The sequence below is a fragment of the Kogia breviceps genome, chromosome 15 (genome assembly GCF_026419965.1).
Source record: "Kogia breviceps isolate mKogBre1 chromosome 15, mKogBre1 haplotype 1, whole genome shotgun sequence".
Lineage (NCBI taxonomy): Eukaryota > Metazoa > Chordata > Mammalia > Artiodactyla > Physeteridae > Kogia > Kogia breviceps.
Genome location: NC_081324.1, coordinates 26,388,133 through 26,415,840, shown reverse-complemented (window position 1 = coordinate 26,415,840; position 27,708 = coordinate 26,388,133). Strand labels below are relative to the sequence as shown.

At 43.6% G+C, this 27,708-nt stretch overlaps 2 protein-coding genes across 2 annotated transcripts in view; both read right to left on the bottom strand.

Annotated features, from left to right (window-relative positions):
- LOC136791960 (lipoxygenase homology domain-containing protein 1-like) overlaps positions 1-27,708 on the bottom strand; it is a 126,484-nt gene that overhangs the window by 22,550 nt on the left and 76,226 nt on the right. The window lies entirely within an intron of this gene.
- On the bottom strand, positions 85-27,523 carry LOC136792735 (lipoxygenase homology domain-containing protein 1-like). The gene is made up of 6 exons (XM_067015690.1): positions 27,520-27,523; positions 15,780-15,934; positions 14,202-14,362; positions 3,052-3,128; positions 643-839; positions 85-108 (listed from the first exon to the last, which is right to left on the bottom strand). The coding sequence occupies exons 1-6, from the start codon at positions 27,521-27,523 to the stop codon at positions 85-87; spliced, it is 618 nt and encodes a 205-aa protein (XP_066871791.1).

Below are 27,708 nucleotides of genomic sequence, written 5' to 3'. Positions count from 1 at the left end.
ATGGAGCCCAACTCAGACATTTCTAGAAAAGTCTCCAACACTTGAGTGCAGGCAGTCAGACCCACACTGCTCCAGGTGAAGTGCTCAGACCCCTAGCAGCAGGGCCACCTGGAGACATGATGGAGGGAGACTCTCGGGGGCCCCATCCTCTAAGGCAGAGTCTCCCAGGTGTGGCCCGGGAGTAAACACTGAAACAGGCTTCCCGAGCAGCACTCTGATACACGCTCTAGTGTGGAATTGGGAAGTATTTTCAGCCCCTCTTGACAGCTTTTCCTCCTCTCTTCCTTCCCTGCACACCACTGTCCCCTTCTCCAGTGTTTGGGACCCGGGTCCATCAGTCCTGGCTATGGAGGTAAAGGAAATGTTGGGATTACAGCCACTAAGAATACATCTTCAAGCCCCAGAGAGATTCTGGAAGCTGGACCACTGTTCACATGTCTTCTGCTGCTCTAGGTCATAACTGGAAAACAATGTACTTCACTACCCGTGCCCCTGGGCACTTTTTCCCTTCCAAATGGGTTCATCTGTGTGTCTGCGAGTGTGTGTGTGTGTGTGTGTGTGTGTGTGTGTGTGCACCCATGTGCTGATACACGCAGGTGAACGGGTAAGATGCCATCACGTGGTCTCAGGAAGAAGACTTACGGGTCCAATGTTCAGGGTCTCCAGGGTGAATTCATCCACCTGGCCACGTTCAAAATAGTCTTTCAAGTTGTTGTCAGAGACAAGAAGAACTTGCTTGATGGTGTCAGATTTGTCCCCGTAGAGCTTGATGTGGACTCTGGAATCTGTGCTGGCCCCAGGGAGGTCCCCAGTCCTCAGGCTGATGTGATAGCGGAAGTCTGAACAGACCGAGGCAGGAGGCAGGAGGCAGGAAGGGAGGGTTTAGTGCAGGGTGAGTGGGAGGGAGCGTAGGGCAGGAGGCCGCTCCTCCAGGGCTGGGGCGCTCAGTTGGGGGTTGGGAGCCCAAGGTCATGCTCTCTTTACGTAGCCCTGAGACTGGGGATGGCTCCCGCCAGCCCCCCTCATCTCAAAATCAGAATTCTAATACCTGCTTGGCCTGCTGCACGGGGTGTGAATGCACTGGGAACAGAAAGGCTTGCAAAGAATACTAAAATGTAAGAGACAAGGATTTAAAGCAAACACCTCATGCAATTTCTTGTCTGATGGATGAAGAAACTGAGGCAAAGAGAGCATCTACCTCCCTGCAGACAGTGTGTAGCACGTTTACACGGTGTTAGTGCTGAGTGTTCTGACCTCGGTTTTACAGGTGAGGAATCTGAGCTTCAGAAGATGATGTATTTGGCTCAAGATGGCAACAGTTAAGAAGGAGCCAGCATAGCATTAAACACTAGGCATTCATCATTAAGCATATCTGAGAGTTGCGTTTTACACAATCATGTAAGAAAGTAACCTTGTATTCATTTTTTAAAAATTGAGAAAATTGAGAAATGGAAGCTGAGTTTTATCAAATAAACTCTCTGTCATGATACTGAAATAATCACAACTACTTTCTTTGAACTATTATGTATTGAGGTTTATATATTAAAGTAGAATAGTTGGAGATATTTAAAAAAAGAAGAAGGAGTCAGCTATGAGTGAAACCCTAACATGGACCCCGTTTGGCCCCGTTCTCAACTGAAATGAAATGCCATGCTGATGTTACTCCATCTTATGACCTTGAAAGGTCTTCATCGTCTATCCACAAAGGAGGATACAAATGCCTGGTAAAAGGCAAGTAAGTCCTGGGATAACCTGAGACATGGCCCCAAGTCCTATAGGTTTGTTGCAGGGTATGGGTCTTGGGAATGCGGAGGGAAGCACTGAGAAGGCAAGTGATGCTAGTTCCAAGGCCCGCTGTGCATGGCTGTCTCAGGGCCTTCCAGCACTGGCAAAAAAGACTCAGAGGAAGGCAGCTGAGCACAGCTGCTGCGGGGGCGGGTGGGCAGACCTACAGACCCGCCAGGCCCTGGTAGAGGCCAGACCTGTGGGTATGGCCCAGATCAGCTCCTCCAGGGACACCTGAGGGCACCAAGGAAGTAGGTTTTTTCCTTCTTGCTGTAAAGATATAGCAGGAACTGAGAAAAAAAAAAAGACCTCTTCTTTACACCATTTTCCATCTAAATCCTTTCAAAAGCTCTGACTTGGAAGTGCAGAGCCTGAAGGGTCCTATCCATGTGGTAAAGCAGGGCTTGCTGGAGTGGGAAGGGCAAGGCAGGAAGACACAGACTCCTGGGCACTGGTACCAGCTCCACTGCTGGGTGCATACCTGGCTGTACTAGGGGATCCCCTTGCCACAGGCGTGGGTCATGTGTCCAATGGGGGCATTAGTTCATCTCTTAAGGATCATCCCAGCTCTTAAATTCTGTAATTCTGCATTCAGAGAATGTAGAATTCCAACTCGTCAGTTTTCTATCTGACCTTACAAAGATATTTAGCTCCGCCAGATGTGTCCCCATCTGACAAATGGGCGTAACAACATCAGCTCTGCCTACCTTATGGGGTTATCACAGGGCTCACATGAGATAAGAAATGATAAATATGAGGTCTTGTAAAAGAAATGAGTTGTTGGTATTACTGAGGATTCTGGATATGTTTCTTTTAAACTTTGTCTAATGCTCATGATCAGACCAAGGCACTTGAATAAATTACACCATTAAGGAAAGCTGTAAGCCCTCTAGGATAATTCTTGGCATTGAAAACAATGTTTTCATTGTACAGCCCCTTCCAAACGTGTTTATCCTCTCCAGGTCCTGAATGATAGGTACCCCCAGCAATGGCCAACATTAGCCTGTGTTACTGCTCTTGTTACTCTCATTGACAGAGGCCCACATGTGTCAGGGCCCCACACCGAGGGCCATAAAGCAGCTGTGTGCACAGCGCAGACAGACAGATTTCTAGATCCTCCCTCAGAGCCTCTTCCTCTCCACCCTGCCCAGTGCTGCCTCTGTGGAGTAAAGGGAATGTACTTTCTCCAGCTGCCTTCTAAGCAGCCAAGGGAGGGCGTCTGTCCTGCCCAGGGCACACCTACCACGTGTCCTCAGGATGACTTACTCTTCAGTGTCGCGTTGCTGTCGCTGGGCAGCAACTCTCGGACCAACTGCCCATCATCCTTATCCTTGTCCAACCACCTGCTGGGCAAATGAGGGGCTGTTAGCTCTTTGAGTGGGGCAGCCCGACAACCAACCATCACACAATTCATGCAGAGTCACCAGGAGGTCAAAGCTTTGAGCTCAGCAAAGGGAAATGGTTCTACCAGAGCTCAGAACAAAGGATCCCAACCCAGACTGGGGAAGGAGGGCTGCCCTGGGGAGGTGATATCTGGCTGAGACTGTCAGGATGACAAGGAGTTAACCAGGAGAGGAGGGAGGTGCATTCGGAGTGAACAACATGCTAGGACGGAGTGGAGCCTCCAGGAGCAGACGGATAGCCAGTGTGGATGGAATGAAACGAGTGAACGATGCAGTGCTGGCACATGAGGCTGGAGAGGTGGCAGGGTCACTTGATGTGGAACCTCAATAATCATGGTAAAGAGTCTGTCCTAAAAGCCATGAACACCTGTGTCATCATTATCATAAAAACAAACCCCACCTCTTTTTTTAAGAGTCCATCATGTGCGTGGCACTGTGATGAGAGCTCTGGGGTGGGGAGAAGGCAGAGAAGATGCACTATGATGAATAAGACACAGCCCAGCCCCTAGAGGACATGCAGTCTAGTTAAGAAGGCAGGACAGACTGGCTGAGGTACCAGAGACCAAGACAAGGATGGATGTTAAACCAAAGTAAGTGCAACAGAAGTGAAGAGAAGTGAGAAGGGCTCATGGTGAAGGGCCACTGATCTGAGTGCTCAAAGATGAATGAGATTTGCCAACAAGGAGAAGCTGGGTCTGGACCCTGCAGGGCTGGGATTTGATGGCTATGACTCATCAATATGTCGGTGTGGGCTGTGGTATCTGCCAGCAGAAAAGACATTGGACCAATTTGCTTGAAAAGCACTGCTCCCACAGAGCACAGAGACCCAGGCTGGGAAATCAGACAATCGTGCAAGCATGAGTTATCCAGACCCCAACACTTAAGACAGTCTGTGATATGGGCTGATGGCAAGAGAAGAGACACCCTCAGTGTTCTCCAGGGCAATGGGGAAACCAAGGTACTTGCTTCTTGACCATTTGTCTACATTTTGGTGCTTGTCTTTGCAGTCCATTCCTATTATTCTCCCTAGAGGGAGGCAATTCCTGGGCCACAGAACCTATCAAAGGAAGTCAAAGCACTGTCTCCTCCGCAGCGCTCCCAACATGGAGCTCAGGATTCTCTAAACCACAGTCCTCTCTGCTAATATACTGCCCCCCTCCCCAGGGTCAATTCAGGCAACACTGTTGTCTCTCCCATCTCTTCGCTCTTGCCCTCCCCCCCCCAAGCACATGATCTTACATTCCCATGGGATCTTGCTGTCAGCTGGCTGTTAGCTACCATTGACTACTACACATAAAATAGATAAGCAAAAGGATCGACTGTATAACACGGGGAGCTATGTTCGATATCCTGTAATAGCCTATAATGGAAAGTAATCTGAAAAATATAATTGAATCACCACCTGAGACTAAGACAATATTGTAAATCAACTATACTTCAATTTAAAAAAAATACTAGCTGACAATTAAGTTGTTATGCTTCCCATGAGCTTTCATGCTGTGAATCTAGAACACCAAAAACCATTTGAGATTATAAGACATGAAGGTACAAACTCATGGCTTTGATGACAGGGTAAGGAAGAGATTTGGGGGAGCAAGGGAGTGCTGGCTAGAGCTCCTCAATCAACCTCTGATTGTCCTGCTGAGGTCACTGCAGCATCTCCCACAGACTTGGAGACCATGGAGGAGGAGGCAGTGATGTGGCCCTGTCAGTGTGCTCACAGGGCCAGGGAGGGTGGATAGTCAGCAGGCCACTGGCCATCGCAAAATCCCATCTGCTCTCCCTTCTTTCTCTCCACCACTTCTCCATCCCCAGGCCCTCCCCAGCAGCAGAGGAAATCATGACTTATCATTTCAGTTTCCACCTAAATACTTGCAGGATATTAATAGATATTTCCAAATATAGTCATTTTCTTTCAGCTTCAAACACTTCAGCCCAGTTTCAGAGTGAGATGTTGCTAAATGGATAAGCCAGTCTGCTGGAGATTTTATTACTCTTTCCCTGGGCTCACAAAAATGTGCAAGTATGCACACATGTGCACACACACGTACATACATAAACACACACACATAAACACATGCACACACATAAACACATGCACACACACATAAAAACATGCACCTAAACACACATGTACACACATAGGCACACACACACACACACACATAAACACACACACAGCTACCATAGCTAAGATGCTCACTGCTCCCTGGTCCTGGCAGAGAAGTTCTGATAAATAGGCCTGGTTTGTTCTCCTCTCCCAGGGAGTAAAATAATAGCTCAGGTGAAAAAAGAAGCAGTCTGTGAGCCCAGGTTCTACCTACAGGTTCTTCAGAGTCCTCCTAGGTCCTGAAGCAGCAAATGCCATTACCACACACCTCAGCAAGCTATCAGAATCCATTTTCTAAGCCTCTTAGATAGCCTCATCCACCAGAGGGCAGACAGCTGAAGCAAGAAGAACTACAATCCTGCAGCCTGCAGAATGAAAACCACAATTACAGAAAGATAGACAAAATGAAAAAGCAGAGGATTATGTCCCAGATGAAGGTACAAGATAAAACACCATAAAAACAACTAAATAAAGTGGAGATAGGCAACCTTCCAGAAAAAGAATTCAGAATAATGATAGTGAAGATGATCCAGGACCTCGGAAAAAGAATGAAGGCAAAGAGCGAGAAGACGCAAGAAATGTTTAACAAAAACCTCGAAGAATTAAGGAACAAACAAACAGAGATGAACAATACAATAACTGAAATGAAAAATACACTAGAAGCAATCCATAGCAGAATACCTGAGGCAGAAGAACGGATAAGTGGCCTGGAAGACAGAATGGTGGAAATCACTGCCATGGAACAGAATAAGAAAAAAGAATGAAAAGAAATGAAGACAGCCTAAGAGACCTCTGGGACAACATTAAATGTAACAACATTCACATTACAGTGGTCCCAGAAGGAGAAGAGAGAGAGAAAGGACCTGAGAAAATATTTGAAGAGATTATACTCGAAAACTTCTCTACCATGGGAAAGGAAATAGCCACCCAAGTCCAGGAAGTGCAGAGAGTCCCAGGCAGGATAAACCCAAGGAGAAACACACTGAGACACATAGTAATCAAACTGACAAAAATTAAAGACAAAGAAAAATTATTAAAAGCAACAAGGGAAAAATGACAAATAACATACAAGGGAACTCCCATAAGTTTAACAGTTGGTTGCTCAGCAGAAACTCTACAAGCCAGAAGGGAGTGGCATGATATACTTAAAGTGATGAAAGGGAAGAACCTACAACCAAGCCTACTCTACCCAGCAAGGATCTCATTCAGATTCGTCAGAGAAATCAAAAGCTTTACAGACAAGCAAAAGCTAAGAGAATTCAGCACCACCAGACCAGCTTTGCAACAAATGCTAAAGGAACTCCTCTAGGTGGGAAAGAGACTTGCAACTTAAAACAACCTTGTACATATATAGACTGCTATATCAAAGCATCATGGGAACAGCAAACCCAAAACTACAATAGATACACACATACAAAAGAAAAAGCAACAGAAACACAACACTAAAGATGGTCATCAAACCACAAGAGAAGAGAACAAAAGAGGAAGGAAAGAAAAAAGACCTACAAAAACAAACCCAAAACAATTAAGGAAATGGCAGTAGGAACATACATATTGATAACTACCTTAAATGTGAATGAATTAAATGCACCAACCAAAAAACATAGACTGGCTGAATGGATATGAAAACAAGACCTATATATATGCTGTCTACAGGAGACCCACTGCAGACCTAGGGACACATACAGACTGAAAGTGAAGAGATGGAAGAAGGTCTTCCATGCAAATGGAAATCAAAAGAAAGCTGGAGTAGAATACTCATATCAGACAAAATAGACTTAACAATAAAGACTGTTATAAGAGACAAAGAAGGACACTACATAACAATCAAGGGATCAATCCAAGAAGAAGATATAACAATTGTAAACATGTATGCACCCAACATAGGAGCACCTCAATATATAAGACAAATACTAATAGCCGTAAAGGGAGAAATTGACAGTAACACAATAATAGTGGGGGATGTTAACACCCCATTTTTGTCAATGGACAGATCATCCAGACAGAAAATTAATAGGGAAACACAAGCTTTAAATGACAAAATAGACCAGATAAACTTAATTGTTATTTATAGGACATTCCATCCAAAAACAGCAGATTACACTTTCTTCTCAAGTGCACATGGAACATTCTCCAGGATTGACCACATCCTGGGCCACAAAGCAAGCCTCGGTAAATTTAAGAAAATTGAAATCATATCAAGCATCTTTTCCGACCACAGTGCTATGAGATTAGAAATGAACTACAAGAAAAAAAACTATAAAAAACACAAACATGTGGAGGCTAAACAATTTGCTGCTAAACAATTTGCTACTTAACAACCAACGGATCACTGAAGAAATCAAAGAGGAAATCAAAAAATACCTAGAGACAAATGAAAATGAAAGCACAACCAACCAAAAACTATGGGATACAACAAAAGCAGTTCTAAGAGGAAAGTTTATAGCAATACAATCTTACCTCAGGAAACAAGAAAAATCTCAAATAAACAAGCTAATCTTACACCCAAAGCAACTAGAGAAAGAAAAACAAACAAAACCGAAAGTCAGTAGAAAGAATGAACTCATAAAGATCAGAGCAGAAATAAATGAAATAGAGACAAGGAAGACAATAGCAAAGATCAATGAAACAAAAAGCTGGTTCTTTGAAAAGATAAATAAAATTGATAACTCTTTAGCCAGACTCATCAAGGACAAAAGGAAGAGGACTCAAATCAATAAAATTAGAAATGAAAAAGGAGAAGTTACAACTGACACTACAGAAATACAAAGGATCACAAGAAGAGACTACTACATGCAACTGTATGCCAGTAAAATGGACAACCTGGAAGAAATGGACAAATTCTTAGAGAGGTACAGTCTCGTAAGACTGAACCAGGAAGAATTAGAAAATATGAACAGACCAATCACAAACATTGAAATTGAAACTATAATTTTAAAACTCCCAACAAGCAAAAGTCCAGGATCTGATGGCTTCACAGGAGAATTCTATCAAACATTTAGAGAAGAGCTAACACCTATCCTTCTGAAACTTTTACAAAAAATTGCAGAGGAAGGAAGACTCCCAAACTCATTCTATGAGGCCACAATAACGCTGATACCAAAACCAGACAAAGCTACCACTGAAAAAGAAATTTACAGGCCAATATCACTGATGAACATAGATGCAAAAATCCTCAACAAAATACTAGCAATTCAAATCCAAAAATACATTAAAAAGACTCATACACCATGATTGAATGGGATTTATCCCAGGGGTGCAAGGATTCTTCAATATCCACAAATCAATCAATGTGATACACCACATCCACAAATTGAAGAATAAAAACCATATGATCACCTCAAAAGATACAGAAAAAGCTTTTGACAAAATTCAACACCCATTTATGATAAAAACTCTCCAGAAAGTGGGCATAGAAGGAACCTACCTCAATGTAATAAAGGCCATATACAACAAACCTACAGCTAGCATCATACTCAATGGTGAAAAGCTGAAAGCATTTCCTCTAAGATCAGGAATAAGACAAGAATGCCCACTCTCACCACTTTTATTCAACATAGTTTTGGAAGCCCTAGCTACAGCAGTCAGAGAAGAAAAAGAAATAAAAGGAATCCAAATTAGAAAAGAAGTTAAACAGTGACTGTTTGCAGATGACATGATATTATACATAGAAAAGCCTAAAGATGCTATCAGAAAACTGCTGGAGCTCATCAATAAATTTGGGAAAGTTGCAGGCTACTAAATTAATACACAGAAATCTGTTGCATTTCTATACACTAACAATGAAAGATCAGAAAGAGAAAGTCAAGAAACAATCCCATTTACCATTGCATAAAAAAAAGAATAAAATACCTAAGGAGACAAAAGACCTAAGGAATAAACCTACCTAAGGAGACAAAAGACCTGTACTCCAAAAACTATAAGATGCTGATGAAAGAAAATGAAGAAGAAGACATAAACGGATAGAAAGATATACCATGCTCTTGGATTGGAAGATTAAATATTGTGAAAATGACTATACTACCCAAGGCAATCTATAGATTCAATACAATCCCTATCAAATTACCAATGGCATTTTTCACAGAACTAGAACAAAAAACCCTAAAATTTGTATGGAGACACAAAAGACCCCGAATAGCCAAAGCAACCTTAAGAAAGAAAAATGGAACTGGAGGAGGCAGGCTTCCTGACTTCAGACTATACTACAAAGCTATAATCATCAAAACAGTATGGTACTGGCACAAAAATAGACCTATAGATCAATGGAACAGGATAGAAAGCCCAGTAATAAACCCACACACCTATGGCCAATTAATCCATGACAAAGGAGGCAAGACTATACAATGGTGGAAAGAAAGTCTTTTCAACAAATGGTACTGGGAAAACTGGACAGCTACATGTAAAAAAATGAAATTAGGGCTTCCCTGATGGCGCAGTGGTTAAGAGTCTGCCTGCTGATGCAGGGGACATGGGTTCGTGCCCCGGTCTGGGAAGATCCCACATGCCGTGTAGTGGCTGGGTCCGTGAGCCATGGCCACTGAGCCTGCACGTCCGGAGCCTGTGCTCCACAACAGGAGAGGCCACAACAGTGAGAGGCCCGTGTACCACAAAAAAAAAAAAAAAAAAAAAAAAAGAAATTAGATCATTATTTAACACCATACACAAAAATTAGCTCAAAATGGATTAAAGACTTAAATGTGAGACTGGACACTCTAATACTCCTAGAGGAAAACATAGGCAGAACACTCTCTGACATAAATTGCAGCAATATCTTTTCCAATCCGTCTCCCAGAGTAATGGAAATAAAAACAAAAATTAAAAAATGGGACCGAATTAAATTCAAAAGTTTTTGCACAGCAAAGGAAACCATAAACAAAATGAAAAGACAACCCACAGACTGGAAGAAAATATTTTCAAATGATGGGACTGACATGGGATTAGTCTTCAATATTTACAAACAGCTCATGCTGCTTAATATAATCAAAACAAACAACCCAATCAAAATATGAGCAGAAGACCTAAATAGACATTTTTCCAAAGAAGACATATGGATGGCCAAGAGGCACATGAAAAGCTGCTCAACATCACTAATTATTAGAGAAATGCAAGTCAAAACTACAATGAGGTATCACCTCACACTGGTCAGAATGGCCATCCTCAAAAAATCCACAAATAAATGCTGGAGAGGGTATGGAGAGAAAGGAACCCTCCTACACTGTTGGTGGGAATGTAAATTGGTACAGCCACTCTGGAGAAGAGTATGGAGTTTCCTTAAAAAACTAAAAATAGAACTACCATATGACCCTGCAATCCCACTCCTGGGCATTTATCTGGAGAAAAACATGGTCCGAAAAGATACATGCACCCCAATGTTCATTGCAGCACTATTTACAATAGCCAAGACACAGAAGCAACCTAAATGTCCATCGATAGATGAATGGATAAAGAAGATGTGGCACATATATACAATGGAATATTACTCAGCCATGAAAAAGAATGAAATAGTGACATTTGTAGCAACATGGATGACTTAGAGATTGTCATACTGAATGAAGTAAGTCAGACAGAGAAAGAGAAATATTGTATGATATCGCTTATATGAGAAATCTTAAAAGAAATGATACAAATGAATGTATTTACAAAACAGAAACAGACTCACAGACTTAGAGAATGAATTTATGGTTACCGGAGAGGAAGGGTGGAGGGAAGGGATAGTTAGGGAGTTTGGGATTGAAATGTACACGCTGCTGTATTTAAAAAGGATAACCAACAAAGACCTACTGTATAGATCAGGGGGAAAAAAAAGAATCCATTTTCTAAAAAATGTGTGAACTCTTAAGTGTTTGGGGGCATGGAGAGCCCTGGGGTATGTATGTCAGAGGCTTCAGCTCCTAGTCAGCCCTACAATCATCAGCAGCAACAGCATCGCCTGTGTCATAAGCAGACTTGGCTCCTTTCCAAGTGCAACCGGATTTCACCCTCATAATCACCCTAAGACACTTTCTGGTTGGGAAGGCACAGAAGACCAGAGAAGTTAAGAGCTTTGCCCAAAGTCACATAGCAGGTAGGTGGCCAGATTCCTGGCCCTTGCACCATGCTCATGGCAATTCAGCCAGTGTGGACACTCAGACTTCTTCCTCATCCCCTTTTCACATTCCCCCTCTTCTTCCTCACCTGTCCCAGGGCTCAGTCCTCATTTTCTTTATCCACACTCTCCCTAAAGGATCCCCTCCATTCCCCTGACTTTAAATTCCATCTCTATGCTCTCATTTCCTGAATTTATTTCTCAAGGCCTGACTCTGCCTACTTGATGCACAAGCATCTCAAAACTAACATGGCCCCACTGGACCTGCAGAGTCCACCCATCCCCAACCCTCGGCCCTTGCTCCCCAGCCTTCCCATTTCGGTAGAGAGGGTGACCTCTGCTCACCTACTGAAGGCAGAGACCTGGGGTCTCCAATTCTCTCTCTTAGTGGCAGGTCCTATGAACTCCACCTCCAGGATCCACCAGTGGTGTAGCCCTTCCCCCCACCTTTGCTGCCACCACCTGGGGCCAGGCTGCCAAGTTACGGGCTGAATTGTGTCCCCCCGCCAAGGAAAGATCGGTTGAAGCCTTAACCTTAGTACCTCAGAATGTGACTTTATTTGGAAATAGTGTCCTCACAGAGGTAATTGAGTTAAAATGAGGTCATTAAGGTGGGCCCTCATCTAAAATGACTGATATCCTTATAAAAAGTGGAAATCTGGACACAGAGACAGACACATACAGAGGGAAGACAATGTGAAGACAGAGGGAGAAGATGGCCATCTACAAGCCCAGGAACACCTGCGGTTACCACAAGCTGAGAGGCATGGAGCAGACCCTGTTCAGAGCTCCTTTGGGGGAGCATGGTCCTGCCGACACCTTGAGTTTGGACTTCTGGCCTCCAGAACTGCGAGGCAAAATTCTGTTGTTTAAGCCACTCATTTTGTGGTACGTTGTTACAGCAGCCCTAGCAAACTAATACATACCGTCATGGACCCCACAACACCTCCTGCCATTCTGTTTCCTCTCTGGACTCCCTGCCACCTGTCCTCCATGCAGAAACCAGAGGGAACTACCTAAAATGGAAGAGCCCCACCAAGCCCTCCTGATATGGGCCTCTGCCCACCTCTGACCCCATGGGGTAGCTTTCTCCTTTGTCCACCTGCTTTGGTCTCATTGGAGTTCTGGAACCCTCAAGCTCTCTCCCCTGGCACTCTCCTTTGCATCCTGCAAGAAGTCAGCCTAACTGTCCCCATGAAGACAGACCCATCCACCTTCTCCATCTCTGACCCACCCTCTCCATCTCAGTGTGGTCTCTCCAGCAACTGCTGCCACCGCTGTGCGTTTCCTCCAGCCCACTCCTCAAAGCTAGAAATTGTGGCTTTCTTAGTGTATTCGTTTGCTTATTGTTTAGCTCCCCTCCAAACAACAAACTTCATGAGGACAGGGAGCAAGCATATATAAATGCTTCATAAATATCTTTTGAGTGGCTGGGAATAAAACAAGGAAGCCTGCTCCATCCAGCATTCCAGCCAGGCAGCCTCTGGGTCCAGCAGGGAGCAAACGGGTCAGTGTTGAAGAGAGACCAGAACTCTCCCACCCCTTCCTTCTTCGTGCTCCTTCACCACGTGCCAGGCAGCCCTCACCAACCTCTGCGAACCACCTCCTCAGTCCCATGCCTCTCACCACTTCTCCAGCCTGGATGACCCACCCTCCCTTCTCTTCACCATCCATTCACTCTCCGATCTTCCTTCCAGGCCCAGGTCCTGTTCTGCCTCTCTTGGGAAGCCTTCCCTGGCTCCCCAACCCTCACTCAGAGCCTCTTTCTGTCTATTAGTGCCACTGACTTGGAACTGCCTGCATCGTTACCTATCTTTCCAATGTAATCCTCTTAATACTAACAGTGGCCATACTTTGAAGACTGTAGATTGCCTTTGTCATGGACAAAAACATTTCACAATCATTGTGCCCTGGGATTGCCCCAGTGGCCCTCCATAGCTGGGAAACTGCTCTTCCTGGGCTGGTGTGGTGGTAAGCAAATCAGCTGTAGCAAATGTGTCTGCATGTACATGTGTGCACGAGTGCGTCTGTGTGCCTGGTAGAGAAAGAGCAATGCATTCGCTGCTGGGCTGTTAGGCGAGAAGCCTGGGCCAGCCCTGGACACACACGCAGCACCTCGTCCATAGGTGCAAGACTCAGCTTGGGCCTGGGATTTGCAGGGCCTAGTTGATCCAAAGCTCCAGTTAAGCGTGCACCTCCCAGACATTGCTACGGGTGAATGGGAATGGCCAACCAGACAGCACAAAAAACGCTGGTATTGCTCCTTATTATAGAAATGTCTCTATCAGGAACGTTTGACAGAGCCCAAACTGGCTGTGAAAGAAATCCAGATGCTTAAGACAAAAGAGAAAAGAAACTTTACCTCACTAGTAAGCTGGGGTAAGGAAATGAAAACAAAGTAAAATATCTTGACAAGATATTAAAAAGGAAAAGATGTGGTAGAAGGCCATCCAAATGGGGAAAAAAAAACCACCTTTAATTCAAAAGTTTAGTTCAGCATGTCACAAAGCCTCTGAGGTAACTCTCAGTTAAAGTCTGAAGTTGTCATATTTTATCATTGAAAAATGCCAACATTTTGGTAATCAATAGACTTAGTAGCTCCACACGGGGACACCCAATCCATCACCTGTGTGTGTTGGGGGTGGTGGGGATATGAGACCCAGGTCTAAGTGCCACCAGCAGGGCCACCTCTTTTTCTGGACCAACTATATCCTTAAGCTACTATTTTGCTCCCTACACCTGGAATAGGCTGAGTCTTCCCAAAACTAAGGCCCATAACCTAAGCTGGAGAAAATCAAAACAGACAGGACTCATGTACCTGAGACAAGGGAACTCAACGTTGTCACTCTCGGGCTGCCCCTCCTCTCTCACCAGCACCCGGTCCAGGAACCAGCCACTGCTGCTGCCTTTGCCGTCGTGTCTGATCCTCACCCGCCTTACCTTCCGCATGGTGACGGACTCAATGGTGAACTCATCGGCCTTTGTGGGGAAGACAGCAAGGCCAGTTAGATGGTGGCTCCCCTGGGACCCAAACACCAAGGGAAGACACAGGCCCGGAAATCCTAAAAGCCATAGCCAATGGGTTGGGTTATGGGTCTTTCACAGGTGGGCCAGGGGCCACCCATAAAGAACAGATTGCACCTCTCCCTCAATTTCTCCCACTGGACTATGTTCGATGTCAAGTTCCCAACAACTGAGATCTGTGTTTTTGGATAAACGATGGCCATTCCCTGTGATCTCCTTTTAAAAGGCAAATACCCTAGGAGGATTAATATATTAAGCTGTTATCAGTCACTAACCATTTATCATGAATTAATTCCTTGGTTAATCTCCTCTGGCTCCTTGCTACAGAAGGACACTGGCTCCCTTTTGAGAAAGGGAATGATTAGGGGGACCAGTGGTCTTATTAATTTCACAGTTTTGCCTGCCAGTGAAGCAGCAGGAATGCAGCAGGGGATGCAGAGTTGCCAAGTCTACACAAGTGTACCTGGGGCTCTCTGGAAACAGGAACTCGAGGGTGGGATTCATGAAGGAAGGAATCAGAAGATGTAGAAAGAAAAGAGTAGGAAAGGGTGGAGAAAGACCTCCACTTGAATTTGAGGACTTGCCCTGCCCTTGCTAAGGAAGAGGTGGCAGAGGAAGGAGAGGACCAAGGCTTACCAAATCTCTTCACCTGATGAGCAACCTTGGGTCTCACATTATTGATCTATGACTCTTAACTGAGCACCTACTGTGTGCTGAGGGTCAGGTCTGCTGGCAGGCAGTATATCTGTCATCCCTAATCCTCACAACAGCCAGCCACAGGTAGGCATCCTTTCCCCCATTTCAGACGCAAGGAAACTGAGGCTCAGAGAATGGAGGGTCTGGCCCCAATCCTCCTGACTCTTTCCCCATTGTTTCACACAGCCTCCCCAGTAAATCCAGGTGATGGGTGGGGAAACCAATGGGAACACCCAGCACGTTTGTAATGAGGCTAGGAATAGAACTCAATTCTCCCACTTCCATGTTTAGCGTCTTTCCTGATTTTTCTTTCAAAAAGGAAACGAACAAGTTGCCTCCAGTGGTCATGCTTAGTGGAGAAGCAATGTTCCTTCAGGTGTCCCAGCTTCCTGCATGCCTGGGACCTTCAGTCCACACATAAGGTGCCCAGCTTCCTTCCCTGCCCACCCCAAGTGTCTTCCTGCTCTGCCCTCTTCTCAAAGCTTAGGTGTGGGCCAGCTCCCAGTCTTAGGAGCCTGGTGGCTGTCATGCATGTAGTTCCCTGTTCGCGCACCCAGAGACAGCCTCTCTGATGGCCGAGGCACCAGTACAGTGATCAGCTCTACTTAGAGCAGGGAAGACAAGGGAATGGGAAGGGGTGGGGCGGGGCTGAGGGAGGTGCACTGCTGGAACTTACGTTGCCCTTCACAAACAGTTCGGTGTTATTCCTGCAGTTGTAGAGCAGCCGCTCCCCTGTGTCCCCCACGTCACCAAAAAGGCAGAGGTAGACATTGGCATCCGTTCCCGCACCTTCAATTTCCCCAGTGCACACTGTCACGCGGTACCGGGCCACTGGCAGGCAGAGAGAGGGACACAACTGGCTGGCAGCCCCCTGCTCCCAGCACTGGCCCTGCTGTTCCCCACCTCTGAGCACTGCCTCCCCCTCTCCCCCCGGCTCTCATCTGGGCTGACCTTGCTCATTCCACCAGCTGCCTCACACCAGTCAAGGGCCAGCTCATCTGCAAATCCCTTGTTGCAGACAGACTAGATGTTCCCAATCCTGGCTAATTGTCAGAATCCCATGGGAAACTTTTATAAGAATTCAGATTCCTGAGCACCACCTCAGACTTCCCAAATCTTAGTTTCCAGAGCAGGACCCCTAAAACTGCATTATTTACAAGCTCCCCCAGGGGACTCTGGTGGAGTTGGCAGTGTTTGGGGACCACAGGTCTAATTCAAAAATTATGGCACTTGATTCTATCCAACCCAGTAGACTTTTTGCCTTAGGTTGTCCTCCAATTCATGAGTCCTGTCTTCTTAAGAAAAGTAAGATAACTTTTCTTTTGAACCAGAACTGAGCCTTCCCTTCTCTTCAGAACTCCCCAGTGCTACGGACATGCCAGAAAGAGAAGCAGAGAGAAAGGCACAAAGTGCAGCTGCTGTGGGAAGGGCAGCACCTTCTTCCCATGTTGAAAATGTACAGTGGAGCAGGCAAACCTGCATCTGGCACATAAGGCCTTACTTCCTAAGCTAAAAGTGAAATTCATTCATTCATTCATTCATTCCTTTGCTCAATATCTGTTTACTGAAGCCTAGTAAGTGGCAGGCATTATCATAGGTGCAGGGATTCAGCAGTGAGCAAGACAAACAGACTCCTGCTCAAAGTTGAGAATGGAAGGTGGAGAGGAGAGATGGACAGTAAAATCATAAATCATGAACAGGAAAATGTCTGAGTTGTATCTGTAACAAAGATAGTATAATGGAGTGATGCCACAGGGTGTGATGGAAGTAGGGAGGTGTGCAGTAAGGGGGTGAAGATGATTTAGAGATGCAGAAAAGTTTGCTACAAGGAGGCAAGGCTTGGACTAAAATGTTGGTGATAGGAGCCAGCCACAGGTGTGGTGAGAGAAGACGGTGCTGGTAAGTGTGAAGCCCCAATGTGGAGATGAGCAGCTATGTTTCAGGAGCAGAGAGAAGGCCAATATGGCTGGAGTGGAGGGAGAAGGAGGGGATGAGATGAGGCCCAGAGGTGGACAGGGTTAAGACCCGTGATGTGTGACAGGTCAAGGTAAGACTTGTGGCTTCCTTTGTGTTTTTGTTTTTAACACAACAGGAAGCCTTTATGGGGCTTTAGGCAAGGAAGTAACTTAGTCTGATCTATGTTTTAAAGAGCATTTGGCTGCCATGTGGATAACTGATTGTAGGGGAAGAAAGAGTGAATCAGAGAGGCCAGTTAGTGGAATAATTACAGTAGTCTAGAAAAGAGAGGAGGATGCCTAAGACTGGGGGTGCAGTGGAGATGGAGAGAAGTCGGTAGATTAGAGATATATTTTTGAGGTAGAAACAACAGTACTTGGTGATGGACTGGATAGGTAATTGAGGGAAAAAGAGGAACCAGGGAAGATTCCTGGGTTTCTGGCTTGGGCAACTAGTGAATAGTGTTGGCAACAAGATGTAGGGACACTTGGGGAGAATGATGGGTTTGGAGATAAAAATCAATAGTTGTTTGTTCATTATAAATTTGAGATGTTTATTAGATAATCATAAAAAGAGGTCAAGATGGCAGTTGAATATGTGTGTGGAGGGTCAGGAGTGTTGACCTGACTTTGGTCATCATAGGCATATAGATTCCATTGAAAGTCACAAAACCAGATGAGATCCCCTATGGAGAGGATGCAGACAAGGACTATAGAGGGATACCAACATTAGAGGTCAAGCCCAGGAGAAGCTAGCAACTCAGATGAGAAGCAGCAGTCAGTGAAACAGAGGGATTTTGCTCTGAACCTAAAACTGCTCTAAAAAGTTTATTTATTTATTTATTTATTTATTTAATTTATTTATTTATTTTGGTGGTACACGGGCCTCTCACTGTTGTGGCCTCTCCCGTTGTGAGCACAGGCTCCGGACGGGCAGGCCCAGCGGCCATGGCTCACGGGCCCAGCCACTCCGCGGCACGTGGGATCTTCCTGGACCAGGGCACGAACCCATGTCCCCTGCATCTGCAGGCGGATTCTCAACCACTGCGCCACCAGAGAAGCCCAAAAGTTTATTTTTTTAAAATGAAGGGAATATTAAGGCATTCCCAGATAAATAAAAGCTAAAAGAATTCACCACCATCAGACCTGCTCTACAAGAAACACTAAAGGGAGTCCTTCACATTGGACATTAGACAGTAACTTGAACACACCCAAAGACATAAAGAGAACCAGGAAAAGCAATGACTTAGGTAAATATATAGACAGTATACTTTAAATTTTGTTTGTAACTCTTTTCCTCTCAAATCTTATATAAAAGACAATTGCATAAAGCAATAAATATAAAACTGCATTGGTGGGTTTATAATGTACAAAGATATAATCTGTATGGCAATATAGCACAAAGGAGGTGAAAAGAAACAAACCTACACTGGAGCAGAGTTTTTGTATATTATTGAAATTAAGTTGGTATTAATGTGAACTAGAATGTTATAGGTTAAGATGTTAATTGTAATTCCCTGGTATAACTCCCTAAGTGTAATTCTTCCTACTAAGAAAATAACTCTCGCTATATATACATATATGTATATGTATATATATTAAAAGAAACAAGGGAACTAAAATGGCATTCTAGAAAATATCTATTTACCACAAAAGAAGGAAGAATAAAGAAACGACAAAAAAGACAAGATATATAGAAAGCAAATAGCAAAATGGCAGACATAAATCCTGCCTTATTAGTTACATTAAATGTAAATGGACTAAATATTTCAATCAAAAGGCAAAATATGGTGGTAATCCTTCAAAGACAGGATGGGTCTCTCTACTCCAAATTTGCTCAGCTATCAAGGCTGATGATACCACACATGTACCAAAAGTGAATATAAAATGATTATTCACATAATGAGCAGTTCTGGGGAGAGCATGATAGGCCCTCAAGCAGGTCCAAAAATGGCTGGAGACAGCAGAGAGGGATGACCGGTTTGACATTTTATGGTGGTTAAGGGGTGAGAGTTTCTTCACATGGGTCCTTGTATGGCTTGAACTTTCCACAAGTGTGAAGGAAGGGAGCATCCAGGCTTTCTTACCAAATTGCCCAGACATGAGGCAGAAAGCTACTGATGTACCTGGAAAGCTGTCAGCAGTCAAATATGAAAAAGAAGTCATACTCCTTATTACACAGAGATTGGCAGAATAAATGATGCTTCTAACTATCTGATATATGGAAGAGACACACTTTAGACTCAGACACAAATAGGTTGAGAGTAAAAGGATGGCTCAAGAAGAAATAGACAATATGAATCAATTTATAACAAGTAAAAGATTGAATCAGAATTCAGAAAGCTACACATGAAGAAAAGCCCAGGCCTAGATGTCTTCACTACTCAATTTTACCAAACATGTAAAGAATTAATACCAATTCTTCTCAAATAAAGTAGAAGGAAATGCTTCCAAACTCATTTTGTGAGGCTAGCATATCCCTGCTCCAAAACCAGACAAAAATACCACAAGAAAACTACAGACAAATGTTATGAATACAGATGCAAAAATCCTCAAAAAAATATTAGCAAAACAAGTCCAGCCCCATAAAAAAGAACTATACACCATGGTAAGATAGAATCTATCCCAGTGATACAAGTTAAATTTCTGAAAATCAAGTAATGTAATATATCATATCAATAGAATAAAAGAACAAAAATCACATGATCATCTCAATAGACTCAGAAAAAGCATTTGACAAAATTCAACACTCTTTCATGATGAAAAATCAACAAACTAAAAAGGGAAATTCATCAACCCATAAAAGTCATCTATGAAATACTCACAGCTGACATCATATTTAATGGTGAAAGAGTGGATGCTTTCCCCCTAAGATCAGGAACAAGACAAGGATCTCTGCTCCTATCACTTCTCTTCAACACAGTATTGGAGGTTTTAGCCAAGGCAACTAGGTATCCAGATTGGAAAGAAGTAAAACTATCTCTATTCATGGATGACATGATCTTGTATATTGAAAATCATAAGGAATTCACTAAAAACTATTAGAACTAATGAGAGTTCAGCAAATTTGTGGAGTACAAGATCAATATAGCAAAAATCAACTGTATTTCTATTACCATGCAATGAACAATCTGAAAATAAAATTAAGAAAACATTTCCATTCAAAATAGCATCAAAAAGAATAAAATAGTTATGAATAAATTTTTAAAAGCAAGTGAAAACCAATTAATAAGTCATGGAGATGTAATGTACAGCAAGGCAACTATGGTTAATAATACCATATTGCATATTTGAAATTGCTAATACAGTAGATCTTAAAAGTTCTCATCACAAGAAAAAAATTATGTAACAACGTGTTGTGATGGATGTTAACTAGACTTACTGTGATGATCACTTTGCAATATATAGAAATATTGAATCATCATGTTGTACCCTGAAACTAAATATAACATTGTAAGTCAATTATACCTCAATAAAAAAGAAAAAAGTGAAAAACTTAAGCTCTGAAAACTAAAAAATGGTTGAAAGAAATTAAAGATGTTCACAGATTGGAAGACTTAATATTGTTAAGATGGCAATACTTCCCAAACTGATCTACAGATAAAATGCAATCTCTATCACAATCTTAAATGATTTCTTTGTAGAAATAGACAACCCACCTCTAAAATACATATGGAATTTCAAGGAACCCAGAATAGCCAAAACAATAGCAAAAAGGAATAATAAAGAAGAATAACAAGTGTTGGCAAGGATGTAGAGAAATTGGAACTCTCATACATTGCTGATGGAAATGCAAAATGGTGCAGCTGTTTGAAAAATAGTATGATAGTTTCTCAAAACTGAAAACAGAATTACCATACAGCCAGCAATTCAGCTCATAGGTATATACCCAAGAAAACTGAAAACGTATGTCCACACAAAAACTTTACATGAATATTCATAGCCACATTATTCATAATAGCCAAAAAGTAGCAACAACCCAAATGTCCATTAACAGTTGAATGTGGTATATCCTTACAGTGAAATATTATTCAGCATTTAAAAGAAATGAAATACAGATGCATGCTACAAGGTGAATGGACATTAAAAACATTATGTTCGGGGCTTCCCTGGTGGCGCAGTGGTTGCGAGTCTGCCTGCCGATGCAGGGGACACGGGTTCGTGCCCTGGTCCGGGAAGATCCCACATGCCGCAGAGCGGCTGGGCCCGTGAGCCATGGCCGCTGAGCCTGCGCGTCCGGAGCCTGTGCTCCGCAACGGGAGAGGCCACAACAGTGAGAGGCCCGCGTAACGCAAAAAAAATAAATAAATAAATTTAAAAAAAAAATTATTATGCTAAGTGAAAGAAAGAGATACAAAAAGTCATATATTAAATGATTCCATTTATATGAAATGTCCAGAACAAGTAAATCTATAGAGACAAAAAAATAGATTATTGGTTTAAACAGATGGGTAAGTACAGAGATAAAGAGTGAGGTGGGGGAATGGGTGTGACTGCTAACGGGTATGGGTATGCAATGAAAACGTTCTGGAATTTGATAGTAGTCACGGATACATGATTCTATCAATATACTAAAAGCCACTGAATACTTTAAATAAATGAATTGTATGGAAAATGAATACCTCAATAAAGCTGTTTTAAAAAATGGACACTACTCATTTGTGGTGCATCTAAAATGAAGATAAAGTACATGAGGAATGAGACAAATCACCAGTAAGTTTAATTTTTCAGTAATATACCCATTTTTATTTGGAGATATGAAGACATCTGAAAATTAAATTTGACCTTTAAATATGTGGGGTCTGAATATATAGTGTCTATAGCAAAAGCATTTGTTAGAAGAAAAGGTCAAGGATAACTGCTTATCCACGGACGTGCCTGAGTGGGGCTGGCAAAGGCAGCCACTGAAGTCAAGAGTGGGGAAAGGTCTCCTGCCCCCAACACTGCCTCTTCAGAGGGACAGCACCTGAAATTCAACCACTGCTGCCTCTCCAGTCAACCCTTAAAATGCAAAAGATAAATGTTTTCAACTTTTAGCCTTCGCATAAATGAAGCTGATGCTTTTGTGTTAAGCTCCCAATGATAGGCTGTGTTAACAGTAAGAGGAACAAAGAGCATTAACTGAAGTGAGTACTGAAATGTGGAAGCACAAAAGGGAAGGGAGGGCACCAGTCTCACTTCATCCTGACTTTTGATGAAGGTTGGTTTTGCCTTGTGGGGCTGTATCTATTAGGCCATTCCCAGAGGCAAGCTGATGAGGGAATTTAGAAATCTCTATGCCTGGGAATTCCAGTCCCCTTTGTTCAGGAGCTCAAAGGTCCTATTGGCTGGACATTGTCAGGGGTCCCAATTCTCTCTAGGGGCCACTCCCAGCCCACCTGCCACCGAGGTTCTAAGCACCTCCCTGGCAAGAAGTCTGTGGACAATTAAAAATAATTATATTAGCCATCAGCAGTGAAAGACTTTAAACAGATAGGTAAGTACTAGAGCCTCTTGTACTTTCATTTTTAAATTACAGCTCAGCCTGAGTAGCAAGAAGCTACAGTTTTCAGCACTTGAGTCCAGTGGTCTCTTGCCAGCTCATCAGTGGTATGTAATCCCTTCTTCTGGGCATGCAGTGGAGAACGCACATCTCATTGGTTTTACTATCTCACATAGCTCCTGAGGGAAAGGCAAGGTGGAGATAAATTGTGGGCTGGTGAGTGTTTTGTGTGTGTCTCCTGGTCTGTGTTAATCAGTGCAATCACCCTGGAAGGCATCTTGGCTCTCAGACGTGGTGTTAATTGCTTATTTGACTGGCCCTTATTTTTTAAGTAAACTAGGAGTACACAATTTCGAACGTAGAGAATTGGTTTTAAATTGGTATTTACTCATTTTACATGAGTCCAAGACTCTCCACTGAAGGGATTTTCAGGAAGCCCTGCACATTATACCTTGGTATACCTTGGTACCAACTGGGGAAGTGAGATGTTGCCACCAGCTCTATTTACTGTTACAAAGAAGCATCCAGACCAGAAAAAGGAGATTTGAGTTCCTGTAGAGGTGAGTGAGGACATGGGAGTGTTCCAAGAACAAGAGGAATTTATGTGGGCCAGAAAGAACAGTTGGGGAAAAGAAATTCGAGTTGATATGGGCTCCAAAGTACTGCCAAGGACCCCCAGAAGGCATTAAACTGCCCTTATAGCCAGGACAGACAGCCCTTCTGTCACTGATTCGGGTCCTTGAACTCTTTAATCAATTGATAAGAGGCCAGAAGAGAAATTCAGGCAAGGCTTACTGGGACTCGTGCCGCAGCACGAGGGAGTGAGAACAAGTAGCAGGTGCCCTGCTTGCTCTCTGAGGAGGGCAAGCTGGTCCCTTAAATGGGGTGAGGGTGGGGGCGGAATGGTGGGTCAGGCTGGAGGGGAGGCTTAGGTGTCTGTCCACACCCTTGGTGGTGCTGTGTGCAGGGATTATGCTTTTGCTCCCGGTACCTCAGCAATGGCAGTTGGTTTGTGGTCTTTTTGTATCTTATAATTGCCCCCAACTGCAGTTATGTGTACAGTTATTTTTAGTCCCTTATAGTTTCTTTGTATTCTGTTGCTAGAGGTTCAAACACTCCAGTAAATGGTGCCAGGTCCCAGCTTATCTCCCTTCGATCCAATACTAGTCATTAGAGATTTTTTTTAAGTTGCAGTTGTTCTTTAATAGTATCACAGAAGGCAAAAACAAACAAAAGACAGCTATGATAGCCCCATATCTTATACACTGTTTAAAATATTTCAAGGGTGTTTTTGTCTGTAACCTATAGAAATGCTCTTCCTCCCTGGCCCTCCCACCGTGATCTCTCCTTATCTATCAAATCCCTACCGTGGAAGACTTAGCTCAAAGCCCTGAACAAAGTTTCTCCCATCTTCCTCAGCAGGAAGTTTACCTCCCTGTGTCTACAGCATTCATTCAACTCCTACCAGTTCCACCTTCAGAGTATTTCTTGAATTTATGTCCTCCTCCACAGTCTACCTGAACCCTGCACAATTTCAGGACCACTTTTTCTTTTCCCTGGATGATTTCTTAATGGCTTGTCCCTAAAATACATCCTCCTCACACCCACAAGTCCTTGACAGAGCAGGAGAAATGTGGGGAGGAAGGAACTGGATGGAGTTCAAGTTCAAGGGTGGTGTGAGTGTCATCAAGGTCATGAGAGGCCTGGGAGGGCAGAAGCCTGCGTCAGAGGTGGGGACTGAGTCAGAGTTCAGAGGGGCAGCTTTGTGGGATGAGCCCAAGTGAGGCACTGAGGAGTGGCTGGTTGCATGGGAGGGAGGTGGAGGTGAGCAAAGAGGACGAGGACCAGCATGTGGATGAATGGGCTTTCCACATGAACATTGATGGAAGTGGAACACAAGTTCTCAGGTTTTGATATGTGAAAAATTACTTGGTGTGCTTGATAAAAATACCGATTACCAGGCATAGCCCTCAGAGAGCCTAGTCAGTATATCTGGGATTGGGCCCAGGGATCCTCATTTTAACAAACACTCTAAGCAATTTTTATATAAATGGGACCTTGAGCATACTTTCAGAGACACTATCTGTATGGGCTGAATTGTGTCCCCCACCCCAAATCCATATGTTGAAGTCATAACCCCCCAGTATCTCAGAATGTATTTGGAAGTAGGATCTTTTTTTTTTTTTTTTTTTTCCCCTGTACGTGGGCCTTGGACGTGCAGGCTCAGCGGCCATGGCTCACTGGCCCAGCCACTCCGCGTCATGTGGGATCCTCCCAGACCGGGGCACGAACCCACGTCCCCTGCATCGGCAGGTGGACTCTCAACCACTGCGCCACCAGGGAAGCCCTGGAAGTAGAATCTTTAAAGAAGTAAATAAAGTAAAATGAGGTTGTACGTGTGGGCCCTAATCCAATATTACTGATGTCCTTATAAGAAGAGATTAGGACATAGACATGAGCACACACACAGGGGAAAGATCATGTGAGGACACAGAGAGAAGATGGTCATTTTCAAGGCAAGGAGAGAGGTCTCAGGAGAAAGCCAACCTGCCAACGCCTTGATCTTGGGCTTCTAGCCTCCAGAACTGTGAGAAAATAAATTTATGTTGTTTCAGCCCCCCAGTCTGTGGTATTTTGTTATGGCAGCCCAAGCAGACTAGTTCACTGTCCTAGAACAATGGTAGGAGTTGACGGGTCTAGAGAATGACCAGGGGGCACCTTGCAAAAGAGGAACATGTCCAGAGTGAACAGAAGATGGAAATGAGCTGGGGCAGAGGCCACATTGTGGGTGGTGTGAGCCTCAAGGCCGAAAGGGCAAAAATGGGAGTCAGGAGAATGCCCCCTCCCGCTATCCCCACAGTTGTGAGGATGGCAAACTGGGTTTTGGGGGGAGGGGAGCCATGCTTCGGTCAAGGTATGGAGGAGATGGAGGTAAAAAAGAACATCCTGGACATATAAGTAAAAATGGCAGCTTTCTCTCTGAAAAAAAATCTCACTAAAACGATAGCAATACAGGTATTTTAAAGATTTAACCAAACAAAAAATTTTCACCAATAAGGCTCAGGGAAAGGAATGAATATAGACAACAGCAACCAAATTTCAGAAGCTGGAGCACAGTTAGAAAAGTGTGCTTTTCACAGTGCCTTAGCACAGTGGGTCCTCACCAGGAGCACTGACAGCCCCTAGAAATTTGTTGGACAAATTCCTGAGCCCCCCCACCCCAGACCTACTGAATTAGAAAATCTGTGGGTGGGCCCCAGCAATCTGTGTTTTAAGAAGTCCTTCAGGTGACAATGCTGAAGTTTGAGGTCCCCTGACTTAACAGACCAGAGAGTATTGATCAGAGCTATCAGCTGTGAAATTTGAGAAGTAAGGTTGTAAAAAGTCTCAGGAATGACAGCACCAGGTAACTTTAGAAATAGGGAGTGAGGAGCTAAAATTATGAGAACTGGTTAGAAGGATTTAGAAAGCAGTTAGATCCCAAGACCATCTCCTCAGTTGTTCATATCTGCAGGCTCAATTCTGGCACATAAAGAGGGCAGATCAGGTAACAGCGGTGTGTTTCTGCCTTGGTGGGATACATGTTATATAGAGTCCTAATTAGCGGGTGGGCAGGAATCATATGTTATTTATCATATTTACAGGGAGATAATAGCCTTGTTGCCAAAGAAAATACTGCTGAATGTGAAAAGGCAGAGTATAGTTTGCTGACCTAGGAGGCAGGAGATCTTGTTCTAGGTGTCACTCTGTCTCTAACTGTATAATCAGGGCAAGAACTTCCTCAGTTTCCTTACCTGCATCAATCTATTTTAAGGACCTTTGAACACAAATATTCCATAGTCCATTTTAATTAATTCCATAGTCCATTTTAATTAAAAATGAAGAAGAATCATAAAATAGTACTAATTGCAAGCATTGCCTAATTAGACTAACAGGGTGATCCCTTTTTAGATATTTGCTGTTTGGGGTTTCTATGTTTTTGTGTATTTAACTCTGTTCAAATTGTTTAAAAATATATATACAGAGCTTCTACTGGGTGTACAAATGCCTGAGAAATGACACTATCCAAATACTTAGAAGGTCTACTGGAACTATGGGTGACATTGTAATATACTTTTTGTAATTTTGCAATGTTATTTTACTATTTAAAAAAAATTAAGCACAGCCACAAGGATAGAAAATAGGTTAATTATATTAAGTGCCAATTCTGATCAATTTCTAATGTTTGCTTGCAGTGCTATATTGAGGGCTATGAAGCTCATTTCAGACTAAATGGGAGAGAATGCTGTGATTATTCAGTAATGTCTGCCAAGAGAAAAGGATAGGACATGTGCCGTGTATTTGCCAGCACTCTGGTGGTATAACCTAGAGGCAAAATGATCTCCTTTTCCCTCTTTGAATGTGGATGCTAGACTCCAGATTAAAAGCTCAGCTCTCAGGCTACCCTGGTGGCGCAGTGGTTGAGAATCTGCCTGCCAATGCAGGGGACACGGGTTCAAGCCCTGGTCTGGGGAGATCCCACATGCCACAGAGCAACTGGGCCTGTGAGCCACAACTACTGAGCCTGCGCGTCTGGAGCCTGTTCTCCGGAACAAGAGAGGCCGTGACAGTGAGAGGCCTGCGCACCGCGATGAAGAGTGGCCCCCACTTGCCACAACTAGAGAAAACCCTCGCACAGAAACGAAGACCCAACACAGCCAAAAATAAATAAATAAATTTATTTATTTATTTATTTATTTATTTAAAAGCTCAGCTCTCTTGTACTAGCCGCAAAAAGAAATAGAGGATTCATAAGGGAGCAGTCAAGTGTGGCTATAAGAACCCAGATCCAGCCTTCCTTTTTGAGGACCATCTTACGCATAATTTGAAGAGGATGTCTCCTTTAATTTCAGGGAGTGTGTGGAGAAATATTGCTCAGTGTGGATTCTTCTCATCCCCTCATAGCTAACCTGAAGACCCAGAAATCTCCCCATTCTCACCCATGCCCATCATAAAGCCTTAGCATCATGGAGATGGCTCCTACAAGCCAGTCTTGAGTCTAGGACCTCCTAAACCCATTCCTCATTCAGAGGGAGCCTGATGATGCATAGTGGATATAAGACTACCAGCTCATGGGCTAGACACCCATTGGCACACCAAGTAAGAGTTTCATTACCTCCCCCAGGATG